We start from the raw sequence: 13,137 nt of genomic DNA on the forward strand, positions 1-13,137 counted from the left end.
TGGAGAGTCCAGAGAAGAGGTACAGAAAATGACAAAAGGTTTAGAAAACCTGACCTATGAGTAGGGCCCTACCAAATTTGTGGCCATGAAAAACACGTTGTGGACCGTGAAATCTGGTATGTGTGTGCTTTTACCCTATACTATACAGACTTCATGAGGGAGATCAGCAGCGTTCCCTTTAATTTTTCCCCACGCATATGAGGAATGAATTTTATGATGTGCACAATATGGAGGTTATGTGACACATCACCTCCATATTGGTGTACATAACAAAATTCATGTGTCGGGGGTGGGGCCGAGGGGTTCGGAGTGTGGGAGGGGGCTCAGGGTGTGGGCTCGGAAGTGGGGCCGGGGATGCTGAGCTCAGGGCTGGGGCAGAGGATTGGGGTACGGGGAGGTGAGGGCTCCGACTCTGGGTGCAGGCTCCGGGACTACAGGAGGGAGGGAGGGAGGACGGACGGGGGAGAGAGAGAGAGGGAGAAAGAGGACTCCCCCCAGCTCTCTCTCGCTGCAACAGCACCTGGGCTGGGGAGGGGGTGGGGGAAGAGGCATCTCTCCTCAAGGCAGCTCTGAGGCTAGGTCCGTGGGATAGGCACCCCTCCCCTGGCCACAGCAGGTCCGGGGCATCTCTCCCTGCCGCAGCCCTGAGCACCTGTGCAGCGCTTAATAGGCTACTGCGTGGCTTAGAGGGAACTTAGGAAACCAGCGTTTCTCAAATTGGAGGTCCTGACCCAAAAGGGAGTTGCGGGCGGGGGGGAGTCACAAGGTTGTTTTAGGGGGAGGTTGCAGTATTGCCACCCTTACTTCTGCGCTGCCTTCAGAGCTGGGCAGACGGAGGGTGGCAGCTGTTGGCCGGGCGCCCAGTTCTGAGGGCAGCACCCTGCCAGCAACAGCGCAGAAGTCAGGGTAGCAGTGCCATACCATGCCATCCTTACTTCTGCGCTGCTGCTGGCAGTGCCTCTGCTTTCAGAGCTGGGCTCCTGGCCAGCAGCTGCTGCTCTCCAGCTGCCCAACTCTGAAGACACCGCCGCTGCCAGCAGCTGAGCAGAAGTCAGGGTAGCAGTACCGCAACCCCCCCTACAGTAACCTTGCAAACCCTCCCCGCTCCCTCCTTTTTGGGTCAGGGACACCTACTGTTACAACACCCTGAAATTTCAGATTTAAATGGCTGAAATCATGAAATTTATAACTGTTTTAATCCTATGACCATGAAATTGACCATGACTTTGGTAGGGCCCTACCTATGAGGAAAAGTTAAAACTGGGCATATTTAATCTTGAGAAAAGAAAACTGAGGAGGGCTGAAAGAAGTCTCAAATATGTGAAGGGCTGTTATAAAGAGGATATCATACACATTGTAAGGAGAGTGATCACTTTAGATAAGCTATTACCAGCAGGAGAGTGAGTTTGTGTGTGGGGGGGGGGGGGGGGGGGGGGGGGGGGGGGGGGGGGGGGGGCGGTGAGAAAACCTGGATTTGTGCTGGAAATGGCCCAACTTGATTATCATACACATTGTAAGGAGAGTGATCACTTTAGATAAGCTATTACCAGTAGGAGAGTGGGGTGGGAGGAGGTATTTTTTCATGCTTTGTGTGTATATAATAAGATCTTCTAAACTTTCCACAGTATGCATCCGATGAAGTGAGCTGTAGCTCACGAAAGCTTATGCTCAAATAAATTGGTTAGTCTCTAAGGAGCCACAAGTACTCCTTTTCTTTTTGCGAATACAGACTAACACGGCTGTTACTCTGAAACCTGTCATAAAGAGGATAGTGAGCAATTGTTCTCCACGTCCACTAAAAGTAGAACAAGAAGTAATGGGCTAAACCAGCAGCAAGGGAGATTTAGGTTAGATAATAGGGAAAACTTTCTAACTATAAGAATAGTAAGCACCAGAGCAGGCTTCCAAGGGAGCTTGTGGAAGCACCATCATTGAAGGATTTTAAGAACAGGTTGCACAAACACGTATTAGGGATGCCCTAGGTTCTTGGTCCTGCCTCAGCATAGGGGTTGGACTAAATGACCTCTCAAGGGGTCTTCCTGCCCTACATTTCTATGCACTGATGAAAGAGCACAGTCCTGAAATAAAAAAGGGTAAATACAAACGTCAAACTATTCCCATGAGAATTTTGCTTCAATTCCACCTTAAAGATATAAACCAGGTTACTGGGACATTGAACTTTGGCGTATCCCATTCTTACCATCATGGTTTTTGAGTTGCCCCCCAGGGAATCCTGAAGAAGTCGAGTCAATTTAGAGTTACGATAGGGCACATGAGTACTCTTGCCATCCACCAGTGCAGAAATAACATTCCCAAGAGTGGAAAGTGAAAGGTTAATTTTTGTGGCTTCCTTTAGTCGTTGCCCAGTAGCTCCAGTTTTTGTCTGCCTTTCTGATCCCTGGCGAAAGGAATACACAGGTATTTAGAGGGTGAAAGGACAGGGTCAAGCAGGTCTTAATGGAATCTTTAGACTCATGGTAGCACTGAACAGTGCACAGCAAAGAGACATAGCTGGAAAAATGGAATGTACCATTCTCATATACAAACACTTATTTTAGAAAAACAAACTGTAGCTAATACACAACACTGCATAACACCCTAATGATAAGTTTTTAAATATGATCTTCTGATTCCCCCAATCAATGGATATGAGGGAAAAGAAACATCTAGTAACTTATAAACAATTATACTTTTACAAGAAAAAAAATGTAATGGAACCATCTAGATGCACATAACACACTTGAGCGACCTCAAAAATGTGACTATTGTATCCCTTGTCCTCCCTCGGCCATCCTCTCCACTGGGAAAGTTATGCATGTCTAAGGAAGGCCCCAATCCTGCAATTTATTTCACATAGGCAGATCTTTGCATTCAGGCAGAATTGCATTGATTTAAGTCGGGTTCCACAGCAGTCTGTCCCCACAGAAACTCGTACTGCATCTGGGCCTTACATCGTAAGCTCTTTCAGGGAGGAGCAGTGCCTTTTCCCTATCTTGTTAAGGGTCCAGCATAACAATCAGTAACCATCCCACAACTAGCATTTTGTTAGAGCTGCACGTTACTACTTACAGCTAGATCTACAAGGTGCAGCTTGCCCATACGAACATGCATGTTTCCATCAACACCCTTCTCGCTGCATTCAATGGTAATAGTGAAGATGGCATGGGAACGGGAGCTGTGCTCATTCATATTAGTGGCACCAACAGAACCTTTAGTTAAGAGACCCAAAAACATCAGAATTAACAATGAACTATAAGGTAAAACAGTCCCTAATCTGAAAACAAAGAGGCCACAGAGCAGTTATAATTTACAGAGTTTATAATCTTACTTAAAACAACTGAATGCATTTCTTGTTTAACTTCAGAAAATGATAAGACTTAATAATTAGTGTAGAATAATAATCTCAGCTATAACACCCAACATTTTGCAGTGATTCTGATGCTGCATCTCCCCTCAGACCCTGTGGTGAAGGATTTTTTTCTGGGCTTGAAATTGCAGCATTCATCTTTAGTCTGGACGTGCAATCATTTGAAAGACAAGTAGAGGTTTTGCTTCTAGCTGTACCCCTGCATATGCCTTTCAAGGCCCAATCCCAAAAGGCACTAGGCAGCCTCACACCCATTCATCTCCTTTGGAAAATACAACTGACTCAGCAAAGACTGCAATCTAAGAGAGATGATGCTCAGTACCCATTAGGGTTAGACCATTAATCCTGGCTGATTGAGTTGTGTTTTACGAGTAGTAAAAATATTGCAGTTTTCAATGTAGTGGCAGTGACAGTCATTAACCCTTGCTTGATTTGTATATTAACCTATAGTACTTCATTCAGAAAGTGTCCTGGATGTTAAAATGAGCTGTTTTGTTGCTCCGAGAAAACATGCAATCGCATCACCAGTTTACAATACTACAGAGCACTGGTCTAACGTTTGCTCACCTGGGCAAAGGTGAGAGGAAGAAAAGGAGAATGAATGGGCAAGTTCAAGACCCACTAGGAGTCCCAGTGGTCTCCTCTTGCTTTGCTGTAGTCTCAAAACCTCAGTTACAGCCCCACTCTCACACCCTGTCTCACACCGTCAAGACTCCACATTGGAACAAGCCTTCCAGCCAAGAAAAGCTGCTGTATAGGGCCTGTCTTACCTTCATTGGCTGCTTCTGAATCACGGGACTTAGCAAGGAGTCATCCCTCTCACTGCTCAGCTGAGAGTGCTGTTCCTGAAGAGTTGTGAAGACTGTACCCAGGTCCGAAAGTCAGCTGTCTACCTGGCAATGCATAGTGCTACACTAAACTGTGCTCTGGACAAGAGTTTAAAACCCTAATAATGAGTGCTACTTACGGTTTTTGTGGCCTAGTGTCATGATTCTATCCATATCATCTGCATTGTTTACAACATAAGCTGAAAGATCTTTGATATAAACTCCCACATCAGGTCTCTCTTTAACCTAAACAAGAAACAGATTTGTTTGGGCACTTCCAGGAGGTGCACAGAGATTATTTTTGGGAGCTGTTCTCTGTAGTATTCGCATATACCAGTTATCATAACGTAATGCACTATGCTTCTAGAAATAGCAGTACTCTAGTTTCTGTTCTATACAAGCATGACTTATCAGAACCATACAAGCCTATGGATCAAGAGCGTTGTAGCCTTCTACTGCCCCTTCTCCCAAGGCAAATCAAATGGAGGGAACACCAATCAGGAGGAAGCCTCAAATCTCCATAGAGATCGTAAAGAGGGGTTCAGAGAGGGGAGTAGGCACAACACATTCAGAGGCAGAGAAAGCACTTGGTCTAATCAACTGTTTCCTGGCCCCAGGGACCACTGAGAATTTCTGAAGTATTTAATAAATAAAAAGCTGGATTGTCCATCTCTTATTTCTTCTCTCAAGAGAAGTACTTCAAACAAAGGTTTCAAGGCATTGCTACAATAACTGAACAGCATACCCCACATGCCACTCTCCTATTCTGTACAGATGCCCACATCTTTTCTCCTAGCCCTGGGAAGAGTCTTTGTGAAGTCAGCTAAAGAGCCATGGTTTAGAGCAGGGGTCTCAAACACGCAGCCCGCGGGGTTATTTCCTGCAGACCGCCAAGCAGCCCGCACTCCCCTGGCCTACCTCCCGGCCAGGGGTGGGCAAACTACAGCCCACAGGCCGGATCCAGCTGGCGGGATTGCCCCCCCGTGGCCCCGCGCTGCTCCCTGAAGCAGCCGGCACAACTTCCCTGCGGCCCAGGGAGGGGGTGGGGAGCAGAGGGCTCCGTGCATTGCCCTGGCTTCCAGGCACTGCCCCCCGCAACTCCAATTGGCCAGGAACGGGGAACTGCAGCCAATGGGAGCTTCGGGGCAGGTACCTGGAGGAGCCGCAAGGCAGCACACAGAGCCCTGTGCCCCCATGCCCCGGCCACAGGGACATGGTTCCAGCTGCTTCCCGGTGCGGAGCCGGGGCCGGCAGGCAGGGACCCTGCCCTGGCCCCAGTGCACGCTGCTGCCACCCTGGCGCCACTCTAAGTAAGCGGCGCAGGCCGAAGCCCGCACCCTGAATCCTTCCTGCACCGCCTGGGGGCGGGGAGGGGGGGTGGGGACTTCAGGGAATAGGTTGGAATGGAGGCAGGGAAGGGGTGGAGAGAGGGGCGGGGGCGGGGCCAGGGACAGCGATGGGGGGGTGTCAGTGATGCGGCCCTCGGGCCAATGCACTAGTCCTCACGTGGCCCTCGTGGTCATTTGAGTTTGAGACCCCTGGTTTACAGCCTGGGGATCTGCAGACTATGTCTAAAGGGTCCATGAAAGGCTGTAATTACCAGAGAACAGTGGTTTTCACCCCATGGTTGCTGGACCCCTTGGGATCTATAGACTATGTCTAAGATGTCCAAAGGTATCCACTCCTCCATCTGAAATTTTTTTAGGGGTTGCAAATGAAAAGATTGAAAACCACTGGTCTAGAACCAGAGAGTAAATATACCACCCTGCAAACTGTTGGCTCTTATAAACAGGCTCATAACTCACTGAGCGATCTACAGACAGTCTGTCAGGGAGCTCCCAAAAGTCTTTGGGATGATAAGATTGTGAGAAAACTGGCCATAAAAGTGGGAGAAGTTCCCTGGAGGGAATCACAGGAAAAGCACCGGTGTAAAGGACAAAGGCACTTTGGCCACGGAGTTCATTTGACAGCAATACAGGCGCTGACTAGAATGTTTTTGTATCCTATTTTGAATATTTTCAGCTATTCTTCCCCGGATTCTCCTAAGGGGAATTAGTCTAGAGTGTGAGGGAAATAATGTTACATTACTAGACTAAAGGTTAAGTGAGAAGAAGAAGTGAGAAAAGGCAAAATATTGATAGTGGCAAAAGGTCACCTTTGGTGCTAAGGAAAACTTTTCTTCCCCTCCAAGGTCTGTCTGTTCTTTTAACACTCAGTTCTTCTTGAAGAGACAATTTGTTCCTTTAAAATGCAAAATGTCAGTGATTCAAAACACTCCATCCTCACCTCTAGCCTCTGTGTCTGGTCTTTTCCGAGCAGGTCACGTACTTCTTCATTGTAAATTTCCAAGTAAGACACTCGAACCAAAAATCTAAGATTAAAAAAGTCATTTATAAACTGAAATATTTGTTAAATGTAACTGGTTTGATCTCAGTGTACAAAGAAAATATGCAGAGTACTAATACAAACTGACAGCTTACTGATTCATAAACGAAGATGTGCTTAAGCACAAGAGGTGAAATCCTGGCCCACAATTAAGTCAATGGCAAAACTCACATTGACTTTAACAGGGTCAGGATTTTACCCAAGATGTCTGAAAGTTTGTGCTTCAATCTTTTGCTTGTCTCGGGGATGGGGGTGAGGCAAAGGAAGAAAATTTGTTCACCTTGTGTCCCCCTCTGCCTTTGCAATGTGACCAAATATATGGGCAAATGAATTGGGGATGATTCCTCTAAGTTCAGGAACAGCTCGTACACCTTCCATGGTAAAAGTTTTGCCTGTGCCAGTCTGTCCATATGCAAAGATGGTGCCTGCAGTACAAGAAAAATATTTATAATGAATCGTAATACCAAAGATGGCAGTTTTTAATCATTACCTTGGCACTACCAAAACCACCACCAGCAACGAGTTAGAACTTACCAGCTTTTCCAGTACACACTGTACAGGCTTATAGGAAATGTAAGTGTTGTACAGTCTTTGCAAACAGGGCTGAACTACCACAAAGCACAACGGCTCTAGGAATATGTCTCACACAATCCGTCAGAGCTAGGCCAATCAATAATGTATTTATTAACAGGGAGAATATGCAAATGTAGAATGAATGACTCTTCGTTCAGGCACATTTACTCGTTTCCTTTAAATTTAAAAAGTAGATTTCAATCTTTGTCTTGTACAAAGGCAAAGAAAAGTAATTAACAAGACAAGGGTAACTCATGTTCCGAAATATGTACAAACCTGTTAAGACAGAAACATAAGTTTCTTTTTAAAAGGGTAACTGGCTACAGAATGGTGTCAACCTGCCTCAGGGCCACTCTCCATGGGTGGGCATCAGCAGTCCCTCAACCACAACTGTAGCAACCTCAAATTGATTCAGCACAGGCCCCACACATGGGCATTTCACAAACCAGGATACAGATTTTCAGAATCATTTACAATTTGGATTACATCACCAATCTGTGAGGCACGAAACTTCCTCCTTCACTTGTATCAGAAAGGCTTACCAGAATCACGGACCCAAGTATTGCAAAAATAAGTTTGGCTCCTAAGTCAGATTTATGCTTTGTTGCAGCTACAAAAAACCCCTGGCCAAAAACAGATACTTAATTCTACTCTACCTTTACACACAGCCTTAACAAATCTTTTGCCTTAGCATTTAAACTTCAGGAAACTTCCTATATTTTACACCTATACTTACCCCAATACAAATGAAGTATTTCTCCTAGATCTTTAAAATCTTTGCAACTTACTATTATTTATAACTGTCCATTTGGAAACAATTTATTTCCTTACCAATATTTTTCTTCCATTATACATACATGCCAAGTTGTTACTGCAGAGTTGCTCACACATGCAGGGCTACTGATATTTTACAAGAAGAAAAGCACTCAAGAACCTGGGTGTGCTAAAAAGATAAATAAAATGCAAATCCTTTACAAATAGAAAAAAGTAGTTGAGAAGTTTGACCCACTAACCTTGCCAGTACCTGATGCTCACAATGTAACTGATAATTATCTGTTACCAATTATAAAAGCACAACCACTGGCAACAGGGAACTCAGAATTGTGAATACCCTTATTGGATTTTCTATTTTAAGTAAAACGAGGTTATTGTTAACTATATGAATGATATGGTGCTTTTACCTGCAGACTTTCTTCAGATAAACTCCTACTAAAATCAGATGGAATTTTGACAGCATAAGGGATCCTTAATTTTTAGGACAATAAGGGACTTACCATTGTATCCTTCCAGAACAGAGTCAATAATTGGTCTCGCAGTTAAGTTATAGACATCAAGCTGTTTACTCTCTGGTCCAAAAACTGTATCAAATGTAAATGTCTTTGGAGGTTCGTTGGAAGAGTCTGTTTTATGAACAGTAATGGTTCCCCTCATTTCATCCACATTAACTGCCATCTTGTAGCACATTACTTTCTCTCTTTCATTGAAAGGTCGGCATCGGACGACAACCTTGACATTATCACAGCTCTCAGGCTTGTCCGGCTTCTCAGATTTGTTGATCTACACACATGAAAAACAAAATAAACATCTTCATGTGTTACAGTGTAAGATGTACAGATGTGCTTAAATGTACACACTGAGTAATTATATTACATATATTTAAGTACGAGCAAGTCTTTGCAGGATCAGGGGCCTAAGTGTTCAGAACAGGACTGATTTACAACTGGAGCTAACAGAATAAAGTGCAACAAAGAACTAATTTGATTAAATTAACCTTTTTCTGTTCACAAGTTGTACATGGGTTGTGAAATTCAAATGTATTAGTCATTCAAGATTTGTGAATTTCAACAAATGATTCTTCGCTTGCACTCTTTGTTGAAAATATTTGTTCATTTGAAAACATGTTCACTGTACTGTTTAGTTACATTGATATTGTTTTTAGTCCCTGATTGAAAGAAGTAAGTAAGTAATGAACACAAACTGCAGATTTTACAATCAAATATACTGTTAAACATTTGATTTTGAACAGTCAAGCTAAAATTCACATTTTGCAACTATGTACACTAATAACACATGTAAGCTTGAACATTCCCAGAATTCAAATACAGAAGGGTCATGAACACAATCAAACAGATTTCTTTTGAAGTGAATTTTTGCCAAAAAGTCCATATACACACTTCGTTCAGTTCTACTTCAAGTGTAACTTGGGGGACCATATTTGGGGTGCTGGGTCTTTCATATACTCCTAAAATACATGAAAGTTTTCTATTCTGCCATCAAGAATTTTGAAATACGAATTGTAAGCCAACTGTAACACAATGTGAGGTTGAACACTGCTGATGAAAGACATCTATCACTCATCTTAACACTTACAATTGCCCAGTCAGTACAAAAACCCCTATCGCTTGATGCTACAGAGGCTGCTAACTACCAGCCAGCATCTAACTTTTGCTAAGCAAGCTAATCAGGATGTTAGCATTTCGAGAGTGGGGTTGGTTTGGTTTTTTTGCTACTAGTCAGCAGCCAATATTCTGGATTGCTGTCAAGCTTTAGGCCAAAGCACTACTGAGGCAGCATTTGTTCTGCTGGTAGATGAGCTCCTCCAGCCCACAGACAAGAGAAGTACATGTACTCATCCTGTTGAATGGGTGATCAATTATTGTTCCATCATAGGACCAGCAATAAGAGACACTCCCTGATATGGCCTACAAAACAAGTGGGTTATAACGGGCAACAGTTCCTCCATCTCCAAAGACGTCACCTGCATCACTCCACAAGACTCAGTCCCTTCTCCCATTACTCTTTATGAAGCCATTGGGAGAACTAGTTAAATAATACTGGCGATCAGCACCCAGATGAAAAACTGGCTAAAGCTGAACCCAGTAAGACTGAGGAGAAAGAAGTAGCTTTAAAAGAACGTTCTTCTTGTATAACATTCCCCACCCAACCAAGGGCATCTGTCCTCAGATTGTTAAATTGGTTACTGTTATGTTCCACTGGAACAATGAAACCACTAACCAATAAGAGAAGGGTGAGAAACACAGCTTTCCGAGAAGTTGAACCTAGCCTATGGAGGTTACTTCCACAAGGGATAAGAATGATCAGTAAACTCAGCATTCTGAATTAAGCGTACTCGCATCAGAACACAACATGTAGGCAGAGCATTTTAAAAAAGAAAATCCCTATATATTAATCATGCTATTTCTCCTGTAAGTTGGGAAGAGAAAGATTTCTATTTCTACTCTGAAATACTTATAAAGAGCTCACATGCCAAGCTAATAGGGGCCTTATAAGTAAATTAGATCAAAAATCTTATCACCAAAGACTAAACCTAGTAAGAGCCACAGGGTGGCCAAATGTAACAGTTACTTTAGGTTATACATTGCAGTTCAGAGTCAGCAGAGGAGTCTAAAAGTAAAGACTTTAAGTGGAGATAGACTCAACAAGGCTAAAAACTTGCAGGTCCTCTGTCTGCAATCCAGTCATAAGGAGAAACCTTATTATTTAACTGAATCATTACTATTAGACAATGGTAAGGACTGCAGATCAGTAGTTCTCTGCTACAGTGAATATCATGTACTTTGAAATTCCTTGAACTCTCTAGCTCCCTAACATAAAAAAAAAAAAAATTCTGTAACTAGTTGAGATTTCACCATATGAAGAAAAATAAATTGCAGAGCATACATCAGACAGTATATGGGGCACCAATCATTCTGGCTGCATAGATTACCAAAAGCACCTGTCAAAGGTTATTGGAAAGGCAGGCATTTTGGGCCTAGGAAACATATTACCTTAAAAAAAAAAAAAAAAAAAAAAAAAAAAAAAAACGCAAGCCAAAAATAGCCTTATCACCATTAGAAGCTCAGGTTGATCGTAATAAATGTGCACAACAATCAGGATGACTTTGTGAATAATAAATAGAGACCACGGGAGGCACAACAGTGTGTTACTATCTATAATAAATTGAAATATGCATGTTCTGCAATCCAGTAATAGGAATACAGTATTTGCCATACTAGATACAAACCACTCACTCAAGAAGCCTAGGATCTAGCACTATCCAATGCTTCAGAAGAAGGTGTGAAAAATCTCTACACTTTCATTGTACAATAATCTATTTGAGGTGTGGAAGAAATTCCCTTTCTGAACCCTGCAACAACCAGTTTATGCCCTGAACTGTGAGATTTGTTTGCATACAGAACTATTAGTAAAAAACATATAATATACTAAACACAGCAATTGGCATGGAGGAACTTAGTTACAAAACAGGATATTATTCTAAGCAATAGTAGAATATTGCCCAGGTCTTCCACCACCCTCCAGGCCTATCCATTATAAAAGCATCCTGCTGGCTTATAAATGCACATGATTTAAGCTTCCCTGTGTCAAACTTCAACCACCACCTTTGTCTAGCACTTCTCTGCCCCTCCCTTCTCTCAGATCCCAGTACTCAGCAACACCCCAGGCCAGCACCATCCCTGTTACACCCGATCAGCACCTGCCTACACCGTGAACCGTAGGCCTAGGGCCCCAAACCTAAGGGCTCCAGAGCCTTCCTGCACCGTGAGCCTAGGACATCCGACACAAGCTACCCAGAGACAAGCACTTTACCAGGGCCCCTCTGCATCCTTCACCTCCGAGTGGGCACCACTCACAGGCCAGACCCTCCCGTACCCTGCACTCCATCTCTCAATACCAGGCCCATGATCCCAGACCCACTCCACAGACCCAGCCCAGAGCCCCACTGTAGTCCATCCCCCAATGCCAGGCCCCGACCTCAGACCCACTCCCTAGACCAGGCCCAGAGCCCCCCTATACCCTGCACTCCACCCCCCAATGCCAGGCCCCGACCTCAGACCCAGCCCAGAGCCCCCCTGTACCCTGCACTCCACCCCCCAGTGCCAGGCCCCGACCTCAGACCCAGCCCAGAGCGCCCCGTACCCTGCACTCCACCCCCCAGTGCCAGGCCCGGACCTCAGACCCAGCCCAGAGCCCCCCTGTACCCTGCACCCCACCCCCCAATGCCAGGCCCCGACCTCAGACCCAGCCCAGAGCCCCCCTGTACCCTGCACTCCATCCCCCAGTGCCAGGCCCGGACCTCAGACCCACTCCCCAAACCCAGCCCAGAGCCCCCCTGTACCTCGCACTCCACCCCCACCCCATGCCAGGCCCCTCTCCTCAGTCCCCCCTCCCCGCTCTAAGGCCCCCCGTACCCTGCGCTCCACCCCCCAATGCCAGGCCTCGACCCCAGATCCACTCCCCCTCCCCGGCCCCCCTGTACCCCGCACGCCACCCCCCCAAGCCGGCCCAGCCTCCCCGCTGCTCCCAGGCCCCGCGCCACCCTAGCAACGGCACAACGCTCCGTAGCGACGGGGAAGGCGGGACCGCGGGCCGGGTCTGGATCCTCACCGGCATCCTGAGCTAGTCCCTGCGGGGCGGCTCCGGTCCGCACCCAGCTTCTCCGCCCGAAGGGGAAGGGCGGGCTCAGTGTAACCCCGAACCCGCTACAGTGTAACAATAACAGCGGCGCGAGAGCCGCGGCGCCTGCCGCTCCTGGCCCAACCTCCACGCGCGAGTGACTGGGCGCTCAGCTAACCCCTGCGCCATGCGGAGGACGCTCAACCAATGGGCTTGGGGATGGGGTGGGGCGCCTCTACCCCCCGCGCGGCCATTGGTGCAGGGTTCCAGCCAATGAGGGGAGAAGGCAGGGGCTGGGCGAAGCGGCCTCACTGCAGCAGCCGCGCCCGATGCTTCGGGGGGTTTGGCTCTGTTGAGGTTGGGGGCTGGGCCGGGCCGGGCCGGGCTGGGCTCGGCGCGGCGCGGGGCCACACGCAGCCCAGAGTGGAAGCTGGATCCAAAAGCAGCCTCCTGGAGCAGCAACTGTCGTCACCATATTGCATCATTAATAATAATTAATGCTAATTAACTATTCATTCATTAGTACTGATCTAGAGGTTCTCATCCAGAGAGCTCAGCATGCTCTGCCCA

At 46.1% G+C, this 13,137-nt stretch overlaps 1 protein-coding gene across 8 annotated transcripts in view; it reads right to left on the reverse strand.

The window, feature by feature from the left end:
- Positions 1-12,717, reverse strand: part of KIF3A (kinesin family member 3A) — a 38,760-nt gene extending 26,043 nt beyond the window's left edge. For all 8 annotated transcript variants that reach the window (XR_005226452.2, XR_005226451.2, XM_037906496.2 and 5 more), the window contains exons 1-7: positions 12,559-12,717; positions 8,427-8,709; positions 6,860-7,004; positions 6,481-6,565; positions 4,335-4,440; positions 3,070-3,209; positions 2,201-2,398 (exon numbers count right to left, since the gene is read on the reverse strand). Coding sequence is in view for 6 of the 8 variants with exons in the window: in XM_037906496.2 (XP_037762424.1) it covers positions 2,201-2,398; positions 3,070-3,209; positions 4,335-4,440; positions 6,481-6,565; positions 6,860-7,004; positions 8,427-8,709; positions 12,559-12,564 (963 nt within the window). In the remaining 2 variants the exon portion in view is untranslated. The remainder of the gene's footprint in view (positions 1-2,200; positions 2,399-3,069; positions 3,210-4,334; positions 4,441-6,480; positions 6,566-6,859; positions 7,005-8,426; positions 8,710-12,558) is intronic.
- Positions 12,718-13,137: the final 420 nt, after the last annotated feature.

The sequence above is a fragment of the Chelonia mydas genome, chromosome 8, assembly GCF_015237465.2.
Source record: "Chelonia mydas isolate rCheMyd1 chromosome 8, rCheMyd1.pri.v2, whole genome shotgun sequence".
NCBI classification, from domain to species: domain Eukaryota; kingdom Metazoa; phylum Chordata; order Testudines; family Cheloniidae; genus Chelonia; species Chelonia mydas.